At 34.0% G+C, this 23,960-nt stretch overlaps 3 protein-coding genes across 5 annotated transcripts; 2 read left to right on the plus strand and 1 right to left on the minus strand.

Moving 5' to 3' along the window:
* Positions 1-2,640: 2,640 nt before the first annotated feature.
* LOC131945952 (uncharacterized) lies at positions 2,641-6,298 on the plus strand. The gene is made up of 5 exons (XM_059306585.1): positions 2,641-2,748; positions 3,257-3,420; positions 4,108-4,252; positions 4,889-5,026; positions 6,166-6,298. The coding sequence occupies exons 2-5, from the start codon at positions 3,262-3,264 to the stop codon at positions 6,258-6,260; spliced, it is 537 nt and encodes a 178-aa protein (XP_059162568.1). The 5' UTR covers positions 2,641-2,748; positions 3,257-3,261; the 3' UTR covers positions 6,261-6,298.
* Positions 6,299-10,094: 3,796 nt separating this feature from the next.
* LOC131945946 (FGFR1 oncogene partner 2 homolog) lies at positions 10,095-14,505 on the plus strand. 3 transcript variants are annotated; one of them, XM_059306576.1, is made up of 5 exons: positions 10,095-10,280; positions 11,318-11,483; positions 11,894-12,145; positions 12,505-12,570; positions 12,822-14,505. In XM_059306576.1, exons 2-5 carry the CDS (start codon positions 11,349-11,351, stop codon positions 13,323-13,325), a joined length of 957 nt encoding a protein of 318 aa, XP_059162559.1. In that variant the 5' UTR covers positions 10,095-10,280; positions 11,318-11,348; the 3' UTR covers positions 13,326-14,505. The 3 variants fall into 3 exon arrangements, with proteins under 3 accessions (XP_059162559.1, XP_059162560.1, XP_059162561.1); XM_059306577.1 differs by having other exon boundaries at positions 10,095-10,244; XM_059306578.1 differs by having other exon boundaries at positions 10,095-10,170.
* A 183-nt stretch (positions 14,506-14,688) lies between these two features.
* Positions 14,689-23,370, minus strand: LOC131945945 (transmembrane 7 superfamily member 3). Its single transcript, XM_059306575.1, has 12 exons — positions 23,261-23,370; positions 22,407-22,519; positions 22,115-22,307; positions 21,372-21,526; positions 20,659-20,787; positions 19,825-20,002; positions 18,649-18,735; positions 18,345-18,425; positions 17,961-18,113; positions 17,232-17,329; positions 16,764-16,926; positions 14,689-16,419 (listed from the first exon to the last, which is right to left on the minus strand). The coding sequence occupies exons 1-12, from the start codon at positions 23,349-23,351 to the stop codon at positions 16,118-16,120; spliced, it is 1,743 nt and encodes a 580-aa protein (XP_059162558.1). The 5' UTR covers positions 23,352-23,370; the 3' UTR covers positions 14,689-16,117.
* Positions 23,371-23,960: the final 590 nt, after the last annotated feature.

The following is a 23,960-nucleotide window of genomic DNA, read 5'->3' on the forward strand; positions in this document are numbered from 1 at the left end:
GGGGTATAAATACCTGGAAAGGTGGGGGGGGGGTGGTGCTTGCTTAACTAAGAGGGTTGTTGTCAAACATGAAGTAAAAACATTTCATTTCACTCTGACAATCCAAACTTTTTGCATCTACTGTTTATGATTAATAACGATAAAAATTACCTTTATAAGTTTAATAAAAATGTAATCAAGATTATAAGTTTAATAAAAAAAATGTTCAGCTTTTTCTAACCAGTTAGGATGTAAACAGTCTGAAAATAAATGTATGTAAGTCTATTATTTTTTTATGGTGAGATTCTTTAAAAATACAACAAGCTATATTAGCTATATATAGATTAAGATATTTTTAAAGTCCAAAATAAGGTGAAAATTTAATTGCTCATGAGGATAGACATTAAAAAAACAAGAAGAAAAACGATAATAATTTTTTACGGACGCTTTAAATAAAGGTTTTTCATTTTAAAATTAAAAAAAAATATTATTTCCCTTTTATTTAATTCCTTGTTGATTAACTGAGACCCGTTGCTAAATAAATGTAGATAGATCTAGGCTTAAAACTGTAGATATTAATAACGTGTGGTAAAGTAAACATTAATTAATGTCTGGCTTGTAAGAAAAGACTGCATTTTCTTCGAAATCGATAATAAATGTAGGCAATTAATACAATTTAAGCAGTGTCTGAACTAGAAAAAGCCCCCCCCCCCACAATATATATATATATATATATATATATATATATATATATATATATATATATATATATATATATATATATCTGTCTCACAAAATTTAATTATTATACCATTTCCTAATATAGTAATTTAATGCATTTTAATGTATTTTATTACAAAGTATATCCATCGTGAAACTACAAATCACACCAAAATATGTGTAAGTGGCGATCATCGCGAGGTGATTGACACAGTTTGTTTTTATGCACTGTGTTCTGTCAAAATGGCCCGGGAAAAAACGGCCCGGTCAAAACGGTCCCGTCAATATGACCCCGACAAATGGGCTTCCTTCACATTAACTCGCGATATATAAGCTCTGGGGTTATCCATAAATGACGTCACGCTTTTTATGAAGATTGAATATTTTTACCCCCCCCCCTCCCTTCAGTCACACATCGTCACAAAAAAGCCAGAGCCCCCCCCCCTTAAATGAAGTCACACCTCAGCCTACACCCCCTGCCTCAAAATTGCTGTTGAATTTTTATTAAAACATCGAACATTTTCCAAAATCTTGTCTGAACCCTGTCAAAATGGAGAATTTTAATCAATTCATATTACAATTAAAACAGTTTTCTAAAACGCGAAATAACGTCTAAAATTCGTTTTCTAACATTGCTTTTTTATAATTTAAATGCCTGAATGAAAAAACTTATGTTAACCTAAAAATCAAACTTGTTTACTCACAGTTCAATAAATGCATTTTCACATACCAGGCGATACAATGGTTTACAGGGTTACAAGATATGAAACGTATAATCATTTTCTATCATCACTCTACACACTTTCAGTACCGGTACTCACAAACTACTCAGCCAGACATACAGCGACATGACAGAACAGAGGTTGGGGCTGCCAGAGTTTATTCCAGGCATATCTTCGGAGGGGTCTACCCCCCCCCCCCCCCCGAGCGAAATGAAATTTGTATAGAAAATATGTATTTTTAACAGTGTCCGTCACCCCCGAAGAAAGTCTACCGCCCCCCCCCCCCCCGAAAATTTCAAGTGCCCCCCCCCCCCCCCCCCCGGAGAAAAAGTCTGGAAGAAACACTGGGGGCTGCTGCCCCGGGCGCCGACCCCAAGGGGGTGCCGAAAGGGATAGAAAAATTAGGTTAAAAGCTTTTCATAGACAGAAATAACTATATATATAAATGGGATGGAGGGGGCGAAAAATTGATAATCCGCCCTCTTCCCCCCCCCCCCGGCGACGGAATAGATCGCAACGCCTCTGGACAGGAACGGGCAACAACAGCTTATCGCCGACCGCCTCAGGTTGACTGGACAGCATCTTGCCGACAGCTACGGCAGCAGCATCTCTCAGACAGTCACTGGACAGTTCGCCGATGACAGATACCGGACAGCGTTTCACAGGACAGGCACAAGACAGCATAACATCAGGCCACTTGTCCACGACTACAGCTTGGCCAACAACAGCGGCCCGCCTTCGTGGCCAGCCTTACCACACTAAAACACGTCAAGCCTACCTAGTTCTCAACTGTCTCCTCCGTTTCATCGCGGGTTGTGAGTCTTTGTGATCTTGGGTGAATGGAGAAATATGTGTGTGGGGTGGGGTGGGGTGGGGGAGAGGGGGAGCACAATACGTTCATGTCGGGTCGCATCTGACTTGCTAATTAGGCCAGGCTAGAAGAAGGCGGAGGGGCATTAAATAACCACTAGTCTATCAAGATGCAAAAAAAAATATTTTGTTGTTTTTGGTAGGATTTTGGATCCCTAAATGGGCCAACCTCCCCCCCCCCCCCCCCACACACACCCTCACTTTGCGCGATCTTTGAGTATGGTAGCTCACTATATTGCTTTACATTCACTCCCACAATTTACAAAAGACTATAAACTATATGATTTTATTCTACGCCGTGACAGAGAAAATAATTGTCACAACATGTTTTATTTTTCACATTTCAAGATAAGGATGTTGGGCCTATCCTTTTTATAACTTAACACATAAACCTGATTATAGACAGTGTGTAAGAACTGAGTGATCAACTAGGACGAACTAGCTACTGACAACTAAGGTAAGTTAAATTTAAACCCATTTATATATCTATGTGGGTAAATATATATATATATATATATATATATATATATATATATATATATATATATATATATATATATATATATATATATATATATATATATATATATATATATATATAATATATATATATATATATATATATATATATATATATATATATATATATATATATATATATATATATATATATATATATAGTTATATGCCTATTTGTATAAAGCCCTAAATAAATGTAAGTCTATTGCCTTCGTTAGTCTTTCTTCTTTTGGGTTTTCCTTTTAGGCCTGAAACTTTAGGGGGAGGGGGGGGGGGGGGGACACTGGTAAAATTGTGGGAGAGGGCGCTAGACGTGCTTCGGGTCCCCCCTCCCCGAGAAAAAAAAGTCTGAAAGAAGCACTGCTCCGTTTCTACTTAAATTTATTTATCCTACATCGAATTATTAACTCGCTTGAAAATATCTTAATTTAATTTTTTTTTTTAAGAAAACATGTTCGGACTAGTCTTGATTTCGCTGACGGTTGGTTTATCGTCTGCTATCGTGTGTCTGCCAAGCTTCTGCGACAACATCGTCCAGCCTGTGCTGGACTGCAAGGGTAGCGTCATTGAACATTCGGGGTTCTGTGGGTGCTACAAGATGTGCGCCAAGGTAATCTTTTTAAACGTCTGACCTTCTGAACTCAAGACTTTACTCACGTCTTACAGTTCTATTATTGTTCAGCTCATTTGTGAGAACAGAGGCGTCGCGAGGCGGGGGGTGCAAACAGCACCAGGTGACACCATTTAGGGGGGGGGTGACACCAAGGCAAAAAAATGCAAAATATATAAAATAAATGTACTTTTCGTCATTTCAATGAATGGTTAATTAGGTTTAAAAAGTATGTAAGTACAAATTGACGATCGCACCGGGTGATACCCGACCTAGCGACGCCACTGGGTGAGAATAGTTTCAGAATTCGTCACGTATTTAAAATCATATAGACATGGTCATTTTATTGATACGGTTCAGATTATGTAGGAGGCGGAATAAACATTAACATTAGTGTTGATGCCTTGATATATTAGTTGCCATCTCACGTACGCACGGTGTTTCTGGCGGTCCATGGTGCAAGTGAAGTAGAGTTTACCTGTTTCTGCGACCTCGGATAGTGTGGTCAACACTATGCGCAGCCGCCTTTACTTTCCCCAACATGAGTTCGGTACCCATCAGAGCTGGGTGGACTCAGGGACTTCGAACTTTCGAGTTAGCAGTCTATTGTTTTACCGCTAAGTGACGCCGTCCCATCGTACAAGGCTACACCGATTTTAAAACGACATTTTCACTTCTTGTATTTAGGTTGAGGGTGAGTCATGTTCTTTAGCCCTGCCGCTCCTGGGTGTACCCAGCACAGATGTTTGCGACCAGGGGCTCGACTGTGTCCCCAGTGCAACAGACGGTGTGGCACAAAGTTTCACCTGTGTTAGAAAGGCAAAGAGAGCGTGTAAGTAGTGCCTAGCACTTTTTTTTCAATGTTAGGCCTTACCAGAGTTTCTTCCAGGCATCTCTTCGGGGGGGCAAAGCCCCCCCCCCCCCCGAAATTTTTTTACCGCCCCCCCCGAACGAAATGAAATTTATATAATTTATATAGAAAATATATACTTTTAACAGTGTCCGCCCCCCCGAAGAAAGTTTACCGCCCCCCCGAAGATTTCAAGTGCCCCCCCCCCCGGAGAAAAAAGTCTGGAAGAAACACTGGGCCTTACATTTGTGTAGGCCTATATTAAATTATATGGATGGAAGGGGCTTACATGTAGAGCGCTAGACTGCAAACCCGAAAGTCGAGTTTTGATCCCAGGCTCGAGTCCCTGAGCCTACCCAGCTGTAATTGGTACCTGATTTACGTAAGGAAAACAAAGGCGGATGGGCAAATTGCTGACCACACAATTCAATGATATGACGAGGTCAAGAGACATATGAACTCTACTTCATCTGCCTCGTGGATCTTTATGTCTGAAAGGGGGACTTTACTTTATATTATAGATTACATTTTTATTTTTTTGCAACTTAACTCAGGATACCTTTAACCCCCAATACTTTTAGTTAAACTAAAACTTTTAACTCCTGATTTGTGTGTTAGCCACAGTAACCCACTGTGTGACGGAGTGCCAAAGAAAATCTCTGATGTGCTCCATTTCCATGGCCATCTATGAAGGACAGTGGTTCGCAAACTGTGACCAGGAAGGGAACTTCTTACCAGAGCAGTGTGACAATACAAGTAAGATGTTGTTAGTTGTTACTTTATTAACATAACCACACTATAAAACAGTGGCGTAGCGAGGTCGGGTGTCACCCGGTGCGGCTTTTAATGGCGTCACCCCCCAGAGGCGTAGCGACCCTTCCCGGGGACAAACTTTCAAATTTTCGAATTGCACCCCCTCTCAAACTTTCGATTTGCACCCCCCCCTCCTCAAACTTTTGATTGCACCCCCCTCCTCAAACTTTTGATTTGCAACTCCCCCTTCAAACTTTCGATTTGCAACCCCTCAAGTTTTTTCTCTATATTTTTTTTGTTATTTTTTGCTTTGATGTCACCCCCCCCCCCCCTAAATGGTGTCACCCGGTGCGGTCCGCACCTCCCCCCCCCCCGCTACGCCTCTGCTATAAAATATTAATTTATTCTGATCATTGTTTGGTTGCTTGTTATTCCGTAATTTCCGACTTTTTGTGGCTCTTTTGCCCGTTCAGATCTAATAATTTCACAGCATTAATGTAGGAGATCTGTTATAAAAATATTTTTTGTTTTACTTTCCCGTACAAAGTTCAGAGAAAGTATTATAATCGTGCAAAAAATGAAAAAAAAATATTTTTCGCAGTTATATAGGCCCTACCTCCCTATTTTATGTGGAGTATTTCATATATAAGATCGTATACTTGGATTACTCTCAAATTTTGAGTGACCTCCGATATACGGTATCAATATTTAATTCCAGTTTCTAAAATAACAATCACATAAGTACCGCTCATAGGTTTCTTTTGATCCGTTCAAAGTTTCTGGTGACCGTAAATAGTATTTTCCGGTGTTTCGATTTCTTAAAAAAATAAATAATAGAATTTGATAATTTTACATCGATTTTGGTGCGTAATTCCTTTTTTTCTTCTCGATTCTATTTTATTTAGTGTAAGAGAGTTAAAAATTAATGCTTTATTAAGGAGAATTATGCTCTAATTCCGATTTATCATTTCCTCCAGAATTTGATTATTCTCATAAGGCATGAAAAACGATGGTTTTGTCACTAACTTTAATATGTCTATGAATATACAGGAACGTTTATGGGAAAACTCCCCTGCTTTATTTTACTACATTTTTAAAAAAAATCAGTCGAATACTAAATCAATGTATTATTTTCAAAACAGATCATTGCTTTTGTGTGGATCGCTTGACTGGTGCTATTCAAGATGGAACTAAAGTACTTGGAAGTGCTAACTGCTCAGGATTAGACATTTTGTAATATAAATGTACAGAATGTTTAAATAAAAAGTTCTTGTTTATACTAATGTTCTTCCATTCATTTTAAATTATTCCAAGTTCATGAATAATAAATAAACAAACACATAAATATGTCTAATGAATAATTATAGGCGTATATATTTTTAAAATGACGCAAATGAGATTAAGTCTAGTAAACGGCTCAAATAGCAGAAAGAGAGGTTTCTTTTAAACATTTTATCCGGTTTGTGTGTGTGTGTGTGTGTGCGGGGGGGGGGGTGTCTTGAAACTTCCGGCGCACACTTCAAACTCACCCCACACCCGGCATAGGCCAACAGCATTTGCCTGTTGAAAAACAGTGATCTCAGTTCTCAGATATGTTTCTCTACTAAAACAAGAGAAGCTGCTGCGTTTATGATTTAGCACAATAAAAAATGTCGGCACTGAATTAAAATCTACAATTGGCCTCCAGTCTTGCCAAGATTAGGAGTATAGCAGTGTTTCAGACTTTTTTCTCCGGGGGGGGGGGGGGGGGGGGGGGCGGTCAACATTTTTCGGGGGGGGGGGGGGGCACTAGTAAAAGCGTATGTTTATTATATAAAATCCATCTCGTTCGGGGGGGGGGGGGGTAGACTTTCTTCGGGGGAGGGGGGACTCCCCCCGAAGAGATGCCTGGAAGAAACTCTGGCGTGTAGTTACACTATAACCATAGATCAAAGCTTCCTATCGCTAACCTTTGTGGCTTAGCTAGAAGTCAGCTTAGTGATACAATTTATTTATTTCGGGGGCGGGGAGACACCATAGGGTGCCGCGTCAGATGACACCCGACCTTACTACGCCACTGCGTCTGTGTCTGTTTTGCTGTCCTTTTCTTTGCCATTGGTAGGCACACTTGTTACATTTTCATTTTAAAATGTAATATTTTATTTTGTGTTAAATAGGCCTAAAGATAATAAAATTTCTAAGCCAGTTGTAAAAATTATAGGCTGGGTTATATTTAACATCTGCATTATGTTAGACCGTCACCACACGTTATAGATCTCTATAGGTCTTCACACAATAATAAACAAATAATAAATGCCCATCCCCACCTCTTTAATGCCAACTTTTGCACAAAATTAAAGTTAATTTAAAGTATAAAGGCTTTATAATAATACGGTTCCCAGAAAGAACCGCAACGGAAAAAAGCGCAACGGAAAAAAGCGCAAAACAAAAAGCGCAACGGAAAAAAGCGCACACGGAAAAAAGCGCAAAGAGAAAAAAGCGCACACAGAAAAAAGCGCAAAGAGAAAAAAGCGCAAACAGAAAAAAGCGCAAAGAGAAAAAAGCGCACACAGAAAAAAGCGCAAACAGAAAAAAGCGCAAACGGAAAAAAGCGCAAACAGAAAAAAGCGCAAACGGACAAAAGCGCAAACGGAAAAAAGCGCAAACGGAAAAAAGCGCAAACAGAAAAAAGCGCAAACAGAAAAAAGCGCACACAGAAAAAAGCGCAAACAGAAAAAAGCGCAAACGGAAAAAAGCGCAAACAGAAAAAAGCGCACACAGAAAAAAGCGCAAACGGAAAAAAGCGCAAACAGAAACAGAAAAATGCGCAACCAGAAAAAAAACAACGAAAAATGTGCAAAAGAGAAATTTTGCACAAAGACCATATGGACTAGATGACACATTTATACATGACTGTTAGGGCTGCTGTGAGAGTGTCGTGTTTGATCACGTGATCTACTACCATTTAAAGCGTACCACTACCATCTGCATTCCCATCACCACGATACAGGCGATAATCACTTTACACAATGCCTATTATTTTCTTGGTCAATAATTATTCAACTACTATTCTCGTATAAACATAAAACTATCGACATTATACGAAGTATCATTCACATTCTCCCTAGTCCGAACTACCTAGCTTGCATACCATAACAACCCGTTCCTATGGCAAAACTTCACTCTCTTTCATCCGCGTCATCAAACATGCATTCGTCATATCTCTCGTAACAACATTCATTCGCACCAAAATAACAATTTTGTATTTAAAATTTTTTCACATCATAACCCACCTACCCACCTACCTACCTACCTACCTAACTACCTAACTACCCACTTACCCACCTACCCACCTACCCGCCTACATACTTACCAAACTACTCACCAAAAAAGTATCGGCGAAGTTGGTAAGTTTCGTAAGCTGTACTAGACATCTTTTTTTTTAATGAAAATTCATTGACATCATTGACATATGTTACATATATGTTACATTTTGCGACAACCTTAATTAGTGCGTTGGGCTTGTATGAAAACTCACTTCGAACTAACTCAATTACAAGCTATTTATTTTAACATTACACGGTAAGCGTCACCCAACTGTTGTGATGTGAGGTGAGGAAAGGTTCGACAATAAACCAACACGAAAGTACGAAAGAGACATAGACTGCCTATTAGAGAATGGACCCCTTAACTTTCCTAACCCTAACATTTATTATACCCTACCTAACCTCTAAATTTCTTGCGCTAAATGTCACTTCCCTCCCAATCGTTCCTATTTTACAGAATTGTGTATACTATTTATTTACATTCTTTAATCTCAATATAACTAAAAAAGACTTGTTTGAAGGGTAATGAAAACATGTAAACAAAAGGGACGCTACTCTAAATCTATGCGAATACTTATATGCAGTGGCGTAGGCAGGGGGGGGTTAGGGGGGTCACAACCCCCCCATAGACCCCTCGGTATGTATGTATATATATATATATATATATATATATATATATATATATATATATATATATATATATATATATATATATATATATATATTCGGACTAGGGAGAATGTGAATGATACTTCGTATAATGTCGATAGTTTTATGTTTATACGAGAATAGTAGTTGAATAATTATTGACCAAGAAAATAATAGGCATTGTGTAAAGTGATTATCGCCTGTATCGTGGTGATGGGAATGCAGATGGTAGTGGTACGCTTTAAATGGTAGTAGATCACGTGATCAAACACGACACTCTCACAGCAGCCCTAACAGTCATGTATAAATGTGTCATCTAGTCCATATGGTCTTTGTGCAAAATTTCTCTTTTGCACATTTTTCGTTGTTTTTTTTTCTGGTTGCGCATTTTTCTGTTTCTGTTTGCGCTTTTTTCCGTTTGCGCTTTTTTCTGTGTGCGCTTTTTTCTGTTTGCGCTTTTTTCCGTTTGCGCTTTTTTCTGTTTGCGCTTTTTTTCTGTGTGCGCTTTTTCTGTTTGCGCTTTTTTCCGTTTGCGCTTTTTTCTGTTTGCGCTTTTTTCCGTTTGCGCTTTTTTCCGTTTGCGCTTTTTTCCGTGTGCGCTTTTTTCTCTTTGCGCTTTTTTTCCGTTTGCGCTTTTTTCTGTTTGCGCTTTTTTCCGTTTGCGCTTTTTTCTGTTTGCGCTTTTTTCTGTGTGCGCTTTTTTCTCTTTGCGCTTTTTTCTGTTTGCGCTTTTTTTCTCTTAGCGCTTTTTTCCGTGTGCGCTTTTTTCTGTTTGCGCTTTTTTCCGTTTGCGCTTTTTTCTGTTTGCGCTTTTTTCTGTGTGCGCTTTTTTCTCTTTGCGCTTTTTTCTGTTTGCGCTTTTTTCTCTTTGCGCTTTTTTCTGTGTGCGCTTTTTTCTGTTTGCGCTTTTTTCCGTGTGCGCTTTTTTCCGTTGCGCTTTTTGTTTTGCGCTTTTTTCTGTTGCGCTTTTTTCCGTTGCGGTTCTTTCCGGCCACCAATAATACATAGGTCTATATTAGGTTAAAAATAATTTCGATGTAATGGCATGTACTGTTTGAAATATGTGCACTTCCGCTTCGATATTACGGGCTCCGCTCAAAGGGAGATAACCCATTGTAAAAAACACACAAGATGGCTGCTGTTGTCTTAAAAAACTAATCTAATAAAATCATTTTACTAGAGATTAACTAACTAGTAACGTAACACTGATTAACTAACTACTAGGCCTACATTCGTAAATGCTGATTACTAGTTGATATTTTACGAGGGTATTTAATAATCTGTACCTATTGTCTATTCATCAGGTACTGTGAACTATGACAGTTGACAGTGACGACAGTCAGTGTCATAAATCTCGAATGTCAATCAAATGAGTGTATGAATCAGTATGATGATCATATGAAGAGTATGAGTCTCACTGACTGTACTGTGTGATCAGTGTGTGTCAGTTTTGTGTAAAGTCACAGTGAAGTGTATTACTATTACGATCTAAATCTTTATCGACTAGATCTAGTTCTAAACGTTCTAAAATATAGATCTAGATCTAAATCTAGATTTCTAGATTTAGGCCTACTGATTTAGACCTATTTTCAATTTTCAAGTATTTTCAACATTTTGTATTGGTTGGTTGAAGTTGAAGTTCATTCAGTAACTGTACATACATTGTTACTGTACATCATTGTACACTACATTCTGTGTCTGTACCTGTACTGTTCCTGTTACTGACTGTTGTTACTCATTAGTATGAGTATCGTCCGTTACTGTGAGCGTGTATTGCAGATAGATACCCTAATAAATGCTTAATACTAAAAATAATAGGCCTATAATATTATAATAATGATATCTAGACCTGCATGACAGTATGATTATTTTCAAATTTTGACATGATGACCACATGACATTCAGATTCCCCCCCTATATCATATGTCATTCAGACATTTATAAATTATAAATATCAGGCGAAATAGCATGTCTGTTTTAATAAAGGGAAAATATAATATTTTGATAATAGGGGGCCTACAATTTGTGTCTAAGGGAAAAAGGCATCTAATGGGTTTGAACACACGCCTTCCAGCACTACATTAAATCTAACAGAAACAGAATTGACTGTGAATAGCCCTAATACTATACGTTTATTCCCAGTCGACTGGGAATAGACACTTCATTAAAAATATAAGCCTAATGCCCTTTAACATTATTTTAAAAATGCAAACACTTGTAAATTAAAGGAACAGTACCCATATCTAAAGTATTATACCAACATTATAATTTATATTATTACATGTTTTTCTAGAACTAGAAAATAGATAACCATCCTAACTAATTGCCATTTTTTTAAAAGGACTTGTAAATAAGTAATTGCAAGGTAAAAAATGGCTCTGTCAGTGGAGAAATTACTGACAGATGCTCACACACTCATCATACACTTAAAGGACCATGATAACCTCACCGACAGCATAATTGCATCTACACATTCGCTGTATAACAAAGTGGAGGCTATGAAACAGGTTGGTACATTTGTAATGATATTGATGATTTTATTTTATCTATCTACAGTGAATTCTTTTCACTTATTTTTTTAAACTGCTGATACTTCTTCTAAAATGTAGGTGTTAGTTTGTCTGTAGTAAAATAATACTGGTTTAGGTAATTACTAATAGTTAAAATTAGAAACTAATTTTAGTTAGCAGTTTAGTTTGTTACTAACAACCTAATACCACAATTTAAAAAAAAAGAAGAAAAAACAGATGACTGGTAGAGATCCAGGTGGTGTACATAGCAATAGCATTAGTACATCATAGCTTTAACATTAATCACCAACTTCTGGTCAATAAACCCCCCTTTGTATCACTGCCTCTTGTAACAATGTTGAATCAATGATTTCAGTATATGTAACGTTATATTAATACATGTTTAGTACCAGGATGACATTACAGAGCTGAATGAAATAGCTAAACACAGGCCAAGATCAACTTTAGTGTTAGGGATTGCCCAAGAAAACCGGCAGATTCGTGAGCTACAACAGGAAAACAGAGAACTTCAAGCAACACTAGAGGAGCACCAGTCAGCCCTGGAGCTTATCATGCAGAAGTACAGGGAGCATACAGTCAAACTCCTTCAGAGTAATAGATTAGAAAAGGCTATTCAAGAGAAAGATGTTGTAGATAAGGTAATGTTAGAAGTTGTGTTATGCTATTATTACATAAGGTTTTTCCAAGATTGAACCAACATATCTAGCAGTGTTGTGGGAATTATTGGGATGTGTGTGCTACATTGGGGAGGGCAGCTTAAGAAACTTGAAGTATGTAAAAAATATTTCACATGTGTTAAAAATAAAAAAAAAAATGATGAAAATAAATTAATAAGATATTTTCCCTTAGGATTATGGTTAATTCAGGAGGGGGGGGGGGTATTTTATGACATGACATGGGGTTATGGATTTTAAAATTGCAGGACATAATTTCTCAATGACCCCAATAACACTTGTTTAACTCGGGTATAATGATGTGTTGCTTTAATGATCCTTAGGATTCTGTGAGTCATCTGATGGATAAAATTGATGAAATGGCTGGTGTCATGCAGAAAGCTATCGAGGTAAAAAAAAGGAGTTGAGTTATGAAATATCTAAAGAGCAGTATTAATCTACTATTTTGCTAACATTTGTATAAATGCTATATTTATTCATTTTAAATAGTTTATTTTACACCAACCTAGCACTAAAATAATCCATAATATTGATTTAACACTATTTTAGTAATGACCAATAGTTTTATTGATGATTTATAAATGGTAGATTCTTTTACTTTTTAAAAAATAATTACGTTTTCTTATTTTTAATTTTCTAGGTAGATGAGAATGTGGGCTGCGCAGAAAAAGAACGACTTTCTCGCCTTGAGCTTGAGAACAAAGCCTTGCGAGAACTCCTGGAAATCTGCACCACTAGTAAAGAAAAAATTATCCACACAGAACCCAAGTTTGAGATCAAGAAAGAGGAGGAGGTTGATGATGATGATGAAACTACTGACACTGAAGGTGATTCTTCCGTCCTCCTTGCACCCGATAAAACTGAGGAACCAGACAAAAAAGAGACCCCTGATAAAAAGAAACCTGTGGGTGGGAGTAGAGAAACAACGCCAACGGGCTCGGGAACTAAAGCTGTCGGAGCTAGCAAGTCTGCGGGGGATATAAGGAAAGGTAAGACGAGCCCCACAATTGTGTCACCAACGGTCAAGAAAGCCACATCTGTTACTGGTATCAAGAAGGACAATGTGGTGAAGAAAAGCCCATCCATTGAAGCCAAGAAAGACTTAAAACCCAAGACTGTGGTTAAAACAGTCACTAAAAAATAACTCTTAAACATTCATATTTTACCTAATATTGGATTCCGTAACTAATTGAAGAAATGATACTGACGCTTTCAAATGCAGTTGTTTTCGCTTACTGTTGGATTAATTTTTCTTTTATATTTAAAAAGTGTACTGTACTGGTAGTCTCTGGTTGCATTGTGTTTCTCATCTCAGGGTTGCAGGTAATTATATTGGGGTGGTAGGTGATTATATTAGGGTTGCAGGTATTTATATTGGGGTTGGTAGAGTCCTCCAACAACATACAACTACTATAAAAGTACGCTATCAAACACTGCTAGTCCTTAATATTGTTGGAAGTGTAGTAAAATCTTCATTTCAATTTTTAAAAGCCTGTAAATTTAAAAAAACGTGATAACCTTTAATAAAAAGTACTTGTGGAAGTATAAATGTAGAGGGTTTACTATGAGTTTTTAAAATATTTGTCACATATTTATTTATCAGCCATGTTACTAGTTAGGCCTAGGGATAAAGGTTTTTCTGGTCTACAAATATTTACTTTACTGCTTACATAAATTATACATATGAATATGATGCCACACACTAGATAGTCATGAGAATGTAGCTAGAGAAGTATGCAGTAATACTTCTACCAAACTTATGTGATCTATGTACTTGAGTGCCCAGTGTGTTCAACATTAAAATGTTACTGAGACATTGTAGGCTTTATATAAAGATGATCTAGAATCAACTAAAAATTGGAACATTGTTGATCATGCTATGGAGTTATTCCATTTTTCTAAACCAGCATGCAATTTAATTATAAAATTGTGTGCATTGATTTTAGTTCTCAAGCATTAGTGAATTTGTAATTATATAACTACTGGGGTGTGGTAAAGTGCACCACTGCTAACCCACAAGTCTCTAGTTGGGTTCCCAGACTAGTTAAGGCATCTCTGAGTCTGCTCAGCTCTGATGGGTTCCTAACTCAGGTTAGGGAAAGTAAAGGCATTTGGTACTAGAACTGACCACATTATCTTTAATGTGTTTACTTTTAATTAAAAAAATATGCATGGTTTTGGACAATTAAATATATTTTTCTGTTAAGTAGTTTTACATTTCACAAATATAAAATGTAGTGTTTTATCAATAGACAAAAACTAATGTAAACCTAAAATCCATGTTAATAACGCATTCTATATTGCTAGGTCAGGTATTGTGATAAAAAAAAAAAACCAACACATTTTTTTAATGCAATGTTTAATGGTATGATCCAGATAATGTAACAACTTTTTGTGAGAATTATTTTGTAAATATTTCAAAATATCACAAGAATCACAAAAACTGATCTATAATTACCACTGTATTATAAGCTGTTCTCTTGACTTTTATTTATTAAATACATTTTTTTACCCAATTCATATTTGTTTATTTTCAATATTTTCATCTAACATTTTATTAGAAAAAGGTAAAAAGTGGATGTAGAAAATCCTCGTGCTAAAATTAAATGTGTCAAATTATTAATTTAAAAAATAGGATACATCTGATGAAAGTTCGGTATATGAATTTATTTGACACTTCTTTTTTCCTAATTTATGAATGAAAGACAAATCTTTACTAACAATTTGTTCGATTAGGTAACAACAGGTGGGTGATATACATCCAGTGTTTACACAGCTAACATTAACATAAGTATTTCAGCAACAAACATTTGGTAAATTCTGAGAGATTTATAGATCTCCAAAACAAGAAAGTTTCTTACATATAACTTCATTAAAAGTGTAAATTAGTCAGGTGCTAGTTAATTTTAAAGATAATAAAGTAATAATGTTATCTATCAAAGGAACATGAGTATTTTAAAACTGTACATTAAACAAAAATAAATACACCGAAATGATGAAGAGTGGTTGGTTAAAAAATAAATTTAACAAAGCATACATTGACATAATTATGTTTTATCCTATATACTGATTCTTTGCTATATTTTAAAGAATAAAAACTTTTTAGATGATCAGGATTATGCAACAGATTATGCAATATCAACACTTGAACAATTAGGTGCACCAAAAGAAATGTATCCATATAATTTATATACATGTTGATATTGCGTTTAATGTCATGGTTAAAGATTGGATATAGATACATTTTTTTATCTGAGTTATATTGGTTTCATTAAAACTTGACACAAGTAATTATTCAGCTTTTGACCTCAGCAAACAAGTACCATTGTACTTTAAGTTGTGTAAAAAATAAGGCAGAGATTTGTCAGAGTGTTACATCCACAATTGGTTACAAAGATAGAACTTTAATGTTAACACCACACAACTGAATTGGTGAATTGGTACATTATGCACAATTTAGAATATAAATCCCAGACTGGTGAAAGAAATTTTTTTTTTCAACAACTGATCATAATTCAGCATGATATATTAAAGATATAAAAATATAAGAAGATACTTTCTGGTACTTGATATATAAAACACTTTAAAACAGCGGTTGTTTATTCCCTACTGCAATCATTTGTTAATGTTTTTTTTAGTTTTTTTATGTATAGATTAATTACTATTTTGCTTAATTTTATCTAATAAGTTATCTACACAAGAAATAAAATATTAATATAACAGAAAACCCTCCTAAATTACAATCAAATAACAATCAAATTTATGGTACAAAAAATGGCAACAGTGTACAATGATACAAAATAATGTAGTTACCACAGAAACTTTTAGATTAATAATATACAAACTTTAGGGATAACTGCAATTCTCAAATTAATCTTACCAAAGTCAGCATTTTTCCATCTGTGCATGAAATAATGTATCTCCATCATTCACATGTTAGGTCAGCAAGTTTTTTTCACGCTGACCCTGGCTTGAACCTTGTGAGTTTTCATCAGCAGTTCCGTACGCTCGCCCGCCTGATCCTAACAGCTTCCTCCTCTCATCTGCCACGCTGGAACCGGTACTGGTGTTGTTTCTCTCTTCATCTTCAGCATCATACGAGTACTGGTTCGGGACTTGCTCAAGTGTGTGGGATCCTCTTCGCCACACATTAAAAGCTGGCTTGCCTTTTGCTTGCCTCCACTGTAAGCAGAACGAGGCCAGAACCAGAACAGGCCAGAGAACTGTCAGAACGATGTCTGTGGAATAACAAAATTGTATTTGGTTAAGGTTGTTGAAGTTTCTTTCGTTAGTTCTATAGTTACATACAGTATTTTCATTATTTATTTTTGCTGATATTGTTAACCAAAACAGTAAAAAAAAAGGCATTAATGAAAGACAATTTTGTTAGTCTTAGTGCATTAAAATAATACTATTAACATTTGCATAGTTTGGACAATTGTAACTAATTCCAGTTAAATAATGGAATTAAAGTAAAAAAAAGTATACCATTTAATTTAAAAAAATATATATTATAATTACGTGGTTTGTATTAAAGGAAACATTTTTAAAAACAAGTCAAGTTAAAAAAAAGTATAATTACCAAGTGTGTAGTAAGGAAAAACAACTTTTACATCTAAATAATTGGATTGTGTTTGATGATAAATAGAATTTAGGAATATCAGTTTCAAACTGGATTGAAATGGGATGGCTATTGACAAGAGCAGCATAAATGCACCAACTAGTGCACAGGATAGTATGCTCAACTGTATAGAAAAAGATGCAAACAATTATATTTAAAAAAAACCAACTTGTATATCTATAAATAAAATTCTATTCAGTTTTTAAAATCCTGGCACAAAGGATGGTTAAAGAAAAGTACTCAAAGAAACTTCAAACAATTACAATGTTTATTGCAATTTTCATAATTTGTTGAATCTTTGGTTGAATATCCTAAAACAGAATTAATCTGGTAACTTTTTAAGGCCATATTTTTTTTTAAAAAACATGTTTTAGATAAATAAGAAACCCCCCCAAAAAATAACTATGTGTTTTATGAAACCCTGCTTACCACTTTAGTAAAAGCCATAAGACCAACTGTAAAAATCAGAATGACACAAGTAAAACCCATGCCATAGTTTAATTCTGTAAGCCACCAGTCAATGTTAGCTGTAAGAGAATTAAATTTTATCAATATTACAGTATACAAGAGTTCAATCAATATTATAGTATCAAGAATACAATCAATATTATAGTATCGAGAATTCAATCAATATTATAGTATCAAGAAATTCAATCAATATTATAGTATCGAGAATTCAATCAATATTATAGAATCAACAATTCACATGAATAGCCAAAAATAGTTGCTTGTATCAGATAATGTTTAAATATATTCCACAGGCTAAACAACATGAAAGAAAAATGATGTTTAAATTTCTGAATAACCAACAAAATGAAACATTATTTTTCATCCTCAAATGTTTTATCTAATTTTTAAAACATTATTAATTTAAAACATTTTTAGTTTTAGAAAACATTATCCTTTTTTTTTCTACACTAGATTGAGATAAAAATCATGATAGAAAATTTTCTGATTGACATCTATATCTTCTTTGTAATTTGTTCAGGTTAAAATAACAATTTCTATATGTTACAATTTAATCTGAAAGCAGCTTAATTTTGTTGCTTTGTTTTTTTTTTATCATGTCTATAAGACACCACCAAAGATAATATTTGGTCAAAACTACAAACAAAATACAAAAAATAATGAAACATGGTATAAAAAGATATGACATACCTAGAGGTGTGAAAAAGACAACAGATGCAATCAAATATCCAGAGCACAGTCCAGCCAAGAACACTGAGATAATGGGGAACTGGATAAAATACCAGAATGCCAGCCACAACAACCCACCAACCACTCCTAAACCCAAGGAAACTGGTATCTTGACTAGAAAAAATACATTTAAAAAAAAATAAAAATGATAATGCTGGTAGTGATACATTCTTAGAAGTAACTGCTAATGAAAATAACATAAACATTATTTTAAATAAGCTTATAGTTTAAAGACAACCACAGAATTCAAAACTGATTAAACACTTGAATGGATTATTTTTTATAAGAAAACTTGATCTTTGCATCAAGTAAATGATTTATCTATGAAAAAAAAAAAGTCTTTACTTGAATCTTCATATGAGTGTGGTATTGACAACAGAATGTATATCAATAGAGCAGTGAAGATATATCCAAAGACAAATTGAGCTGAAATAAAAACATTAACCATAAATGCTTTTCTCGAACAATGAGGAAAATATTATAATATAATAAATCAATCTAGATGAAATTTCAAAATCCTACAACAAAATAATAAGTGAACAAAATCTAATTTATTTTTAAACTGAGTTCAATATAAAACTAAGTCAACAGATAGCATTTTATATTGAACAAATGTAAATATAAAATAATATTGGCAATAATTACTTACTTGTTTTAAAAAACTGATGTCCTACAAGAAGCAGAAAGATACCAAATACACCAACAGCTATGGACCAAAAGATTTCCTCAATTGAAGCTGCCCAAAAAGATTAAGTAAAATATCAATAACACAACATTTTTATTACAATACTCAACATAAATATAGGGAATATTTAAAAAAATAAAATTTTGAGCTGTCATGATGGAATGCAACAGTTTTACAATAAAAATATAGATAGATACTGATGATAAATTAGATTCCATTTCACATTTTTTTTTTCTATTTTTAAAAATGTAACAACTAATAGTTTATGAGATCTTTAACCATCTTTGGGACATTAAAGTAAGTACGTAACACTGAACAAATTCGGATATTATTTGGTTGTTATAGATTCACCAATTCTCCAATAACAAATGTAATTTTGAATATTTAAAAAAAGTTTCAAAACTTGTAAGCTTTTGTAATTTAAATCACAGTGATATTTAGCATAAATATGATTTGTCTTTGCTTTAATCTTTTGTGGACAAAACTTTAAAAAGAATAATTTGTTTTAATTCTAATATGACCTTTCAAAGTTCATGAAAAATTAGGAGTAGGGGTAAAATTGTTTAATATTTTTAAAATTCAAGAATAATTTATTATTGTGCAATGCAAAAGATGTGTAAACTTATTGTGATTTGAATAATAATAATAATAATAATAATAATAATAATAATAATAATAATAATAATAAAGTTATAAACATATTTCAGTCTAAAAATGTGGAGAAAAGAAAACCTGCAAAAACTGCCTGGTTTCAGTAACCAATAGAAAAGAATGGTTTATTAAAATGTAGCAATTTGTAGATAAAAATAATGAAACTATGGAAAATATAAAGAATAATCCATGTTTTTAAGTGGTTAAAGCTGATGCTATTGACAAGTAATGGACAGTGACAATATTCTAAAATTTGAAAAAATACAGCTTGTTTATTTAGTCCAACTCAGATATTGTTTTCAGTATAAATTTGAAGGATATTGTTATAAAGTAGCTTAAATGGAATAATAGTATCAGATAAAATGCTTGTAAAACGATTGTTTCATAGGTCGGAGAATCAGGTGAACTATTCTTTACCTCTCCATATTCAAGGTATATTTCATTTTGTTTTTTAAAACAGCATCGCAAAATATAAAATAAAATACTAACTTTGTGTAGTGCATTCTTCTTTTTCAAAACTGCAACCATATGAAACAGCAGTTGTGTACGCTGCACTCCTTCCTGTGTCTTGCCTGGTCACCACAACAGCATACAGCGCCCCCTGGTTGGCCTGAGACATGACAGACAATATGGACTTGGCTGATGGGCCATCTCTGGTAGAAACAACCTAAGAAAATACAAAATTTTTTAATAACCAATCAAATTGTAGGCTACACTTTGAAAAACATTTAAAAAATATAAAGTTAAAATGTATGCTTTAGACTACTAGTTTAGATGTCAATAAGAATAAAACTGACGACCATCTACAAAAAATATTTTCTTTCTATAAGTTTAAAATGCAAAATTTCAGAAGTGATTTTAAGATTTTAATTTAAAACTTTTGATTTTTATCTTTTTTTACAAGCATTTTTGTTTGGAGATAAATGAATTTTGTTTTTATAAGTATGCTAACTGTTTTTAGATATGTATGAATAAAAATTATGAAATTTGATAAAATATATTGTCTTGATAAGCATGCAGTTATTATATCTATTAAAATAATAATAATAAAAAAATTAAATCCTATAAGTTCATTTTCTGTATATTTACCTTAACAGTAAGGTTTTTTATTTTTAGGCATGAAGGATTTTTTTCTAATGTCAGTAGAGGTTACATTATTTGCAGTTAATTTTGATTGATGGGTAATAGAATAAAACAAGGATAGATATGTTTTTTTTTTAATAGAATGAATAAGAGAATTAAGAATTACTGAGTAACTGCTGATAGGTATTTAACATGGACATGTGGATTATGTTAAAATTCAAAATAAATTGTTGTACAAACCTTACTGCCATACTTTTTAATGTTGACTGGGTCAATCATTTTCTTCACGCTGTTAATAAATTCATGCTCAGACTGGTCTCCTTGTGCGAGGTAGTAGACGTAAACTTCATAGGTGAGATTGCTTTGCACCTGTAATAATAAGAGCATCAGTCACCCTAAACATCATGAGCACTTAATGACAGTTTTTATGTGGTTTTTAATACACCCGCTGTTCAAGAGACCATTTAGATCAGATAGGAACCTGAGACTGATTTCAGCAAACTCAGCTGTAATGAGGAACTGGCATCAGCTTGGGCATATGGACACGAAACTGGTGAAGTAGATTTTTTGTTTGTTTGTATAACAGACTGTCAATTCTCAAACAGTGATTTTACGATGTAATAATCTTTTCCTGTTCATGCTCAAGACACATGAGGCAGATGAAGTAGAGTTCATCTGTAGCAATGACATCAGGGAATAGTGTGGTCAGCATTATGGCCAGTTAATTTAGTTTCCCTAACATGTTAATATAAAGTAGTTAAATGAGTAGGCCTATTTTTAAATAAACTTATTACACAGTTGGGGGCCTACCTTAATTTTAAACAAATAAACAGAATATAAATTATTAAAATCTCCATAAAATTTTCTGTTCTTTGAATATCTACTTGGCATACAATCAAATTGTTTTAATTCATCTACTACTTTTCATAATAATAAAAAAAAATTAGACTTACTATTTTATTTTCACAATCTGGTAGCGGAAGGCCCTGGCCAACTGCCACGTTGGCCCACTGGAACCAAACATCGGTTCTATAAGGCTTTGTTAAAAGAACAATGGATGGATCAATTGGAAGATTAAAAACTTGGTTGCAACCGCCTGGCAATGGGTCTGTAAGAAATTAAGATAAGTGTATGAAATTGGATAACTGGCTAAAAAAATTGCATTATTAGGTAAAAAATGTGCTAGTATAGTCAACAATCTATTCTATCTAACACAAAAAAAATAAATAAAAAATAAACGAAACTAAACAGTATAAAGAATTTAAGTCTAAAACACAAGAAATAGCAATGTACAAATTATTTATAGAGTTTTTAAAATTTTACTCTTAATAATGATAGCTCTTGTTGATTGTAAACAGATATTCCAAATTAAAAATAAACAACCAAAGAGTCAATATTTTTCACTATATTACACAGTAATACACTTGAGTTTGAATCCAGGTTTAAGTCCATATAATGAAGAAAGGGTCTGAGTCCATCATGTTAGGGAAAATAAAGGCGGCTGGGCATAGTGCTGACGACATCATCCCTTTATATCCCAAGGTCACAGAAACAGGTGAACTATATTTTACTTGCCCCACTGACAGTCAGGTTCAAAAGGGAACATTACTTATATTACAGTGTGTACAGAATAATCCACAACAATAAAACTCTTTTCTTTAAAGACAAGCGATGCCATAGAAATTAAGTTTTTTACCATTCGAGTCATGGAAATCCATCAACGCCACTGCTGTGACATTATCTGGTCCACTGACCCGCATATACAGTGTTACATTATCTTGCTTGGGCTGTAGTATTGTCAGTATGCCAACACTTGTGCCAGTCTTGGTCGTGTCAGAGCCAAAAGATGGTTCAGAGGACAATGACAAATTGCTGATTTGTGTGTGAAACTGTAAGAAAAAAAAAAATTAAAATGTTATTAGTTACTACTTTTTTAGACCTGGCGTTGATAAGTGGCAATAGGAAAATAGACAGAATATACAAATTACCTGAAAAGTAATATAGCTGAATCCATAAAATGGACTTCTGAGCCATACAGTGGTTGTTTTGTTGGCTAGTATTGTGATGACGGAAATAGAACTATCTAGCACCAGCTCACCTTCTGAAAAGTCCAATTTAAAAGAATTGTAATTATCTGTATGCTAATTTGTTTATTTATGATCATCAATATTCTCATGCCTATAGAGAACACTGACAGTCTTTGTCATGTTTTTTCCCATCATTCTATGGCTCTACTTTATTAATGGATACGTTTTACTAATTTATATACAAATGACAAGTATTGTTTTGATGTGGTAAAATAAATAAATGAACAGCAAACGTGATGGAGAATATTATCAAACTATATATATTAATTTAATATATTTGGTTATGTTAATTTTCTAAATTTAATTAAATGAATAACCATTTGAAATTAAGGGGAGGTAATAAAATGTTCTGCTTGCTCTTTTCATTGTTGTCTGTAAACTGTTGTCATGGGGGGAGGGGGGGGGAGGAGTGGAAAGTGAGGGTGAGGATAATTGTCCTTCATGAGCTACTGATAGTGTTTTAAAGCAAAATATTCAGTAGCAACAGTAGTAGTAGTAGTAGTGTCGAATTCAAAAATTATGAATTAGGTCCTACTAAAAATAGGAATTAAACTAAATAGTGGCGTATTATGCTACGTCACGGGTCAGCTCGTAATGGTCTTACTATATGATGTAGTATTATGTGTATGGGGCCTATACCTATAGCCTAATAATAATAATAGGACTAATAATAATAATTTAATTGGGCTAATTTTACTAATTTAGTAATTAGGCCCATGTCTATTTTAAAATTTATAGAATAAATCTAGATCTACCTGCTAAAGTTGCCGAAGGAGAGCTGAGTAGGAAAATACCAGCAACAAAAATGACACAAAAATTGTGCATTCTGTTATCAAATAATTTCATTTTTTGTGGTCAAGTTAACACAAACCAGTGAAACACATTTTTACACTTATAAACTAGATTTCTCTAGGCCTACACTAATGAGTCTAATACTCTAATAGAATGTTATTTTGATTTTGACTGAAATTTTGAGACATTATTTTAAATCTTTGTTTTGTAACACATCAGAAAAAATATGAGAATTTCTAAATTTCTGAGAATGCAGAAGATTAAGATTAAAAATATTAAAATAAAATAAAAAAAAAGTCGTTTTTTTCTAGATCTAGAACTAGATCATCATTCTATCTCATGAAATATTGTTTTTAAAGTATTTTAACGTTAAGTAGATCAAGAATATGTTATAGATCTACGTAGGTTATTGTTTACAAATAAATTATTTTATAATCCACTATTCAGTGACTATTCTGCCGTTCTTTTGAACAACAATGTTTTTCTTCCGATTTCTGTCACAAGGGTAAGCACTCTGGAAATGTTACATTGGTGATACTTTGATTACCTCACCTTCTATTGTAAGCCGTATCTCACATATTATTTCACAACATAGATCTAGTAATGTAGACCTGTTATCTTTAACCCGTATCCACAGATTAGATTGTAAAACGTTAACAGCCC

The sequence above is a fragment of the Physella acuta genome, unplaced genomic scaffold (genome assembly GCF_028476545.2).
Source record: "Physella acuta isolate Inbredline_101_S28 unplaced genomic scaffold, ASM2847654v3 ptg000541l, whole genome shotgun sequence".
Classification (NCBI taxonomy): Eukaryota; Metazoa; Mollusca; class Gastropoda; family Physidae; genus Physella; species Physella acuta.

Excerpts from the sequence above, each read along its gene's own strand:
- LOC131945952 (XM_059306585.1), top strand. The coding sequence starts at position 3,262 with ATGTTCGGACTAGTCTTGATTTCGCTGACGGTTGGTTTATCGTCTGCT. Across the intron at positions 3,421-4,107 it reads GCTACAAGATGTGCGCCAAG|GTTGAGGGTGAGTCATGTTC; the intron begins GTAATCTTTTTA and ends TCTTGTATTTAG. Across the intron at positions 5,027-6,165 it reads AGAGCAGTGTGACAATACAA|ATCATTGCTTTTGTGTGGAT; the intron begins GTAAGATGTTGT and ends TTTTCAAAACAG.
- LOC131945946 (XM_059306576.1), top strand. The coding sequence starts at position 11,349 with ATGGCTCTGTCAGTGGAGAAATTACTGACAGATGCTCACACACTCATC. Across the intron at positions 12,146-12,504 it reads AGAAAGATGTTGTAGATAAG|GATTCTGTGAGTCATCTGAT; the intron begins GTAATGTTAGAA and ends AATGATCCTTAG. Across the intron at positions 12,571-12,821 it reads TCATGCAGAAAGCTATCGAG|GTAGATGAGAATGTGGGCTG; the intron begins GTAAAAAAAAGG and ends TTAATTTTCTAG.
- LOC131945945 (XM_059306575.1), bottom strand. The coding sequence starts at position 23,351 with ATGAAATTATTTGATAACAGAATGCACAATTTTTGTGTCATTTTTGTT. Across the intron at positions 18,736-19,824 it reads AGAAGAATGCACTACACAAA|CTTCAATTGAGGAAATCTTT; the intron begins GTTAGTATTTTA and ends CTTTTTGGGCAG. Across the intron at positions 18,426-18,648 it reads ACATCAGTTTTTTAAAACAA|CTCAATTTGTCTTTGGATAT; the intron begins GTAAGTAATTAT and ends TTTTTATTTCAG.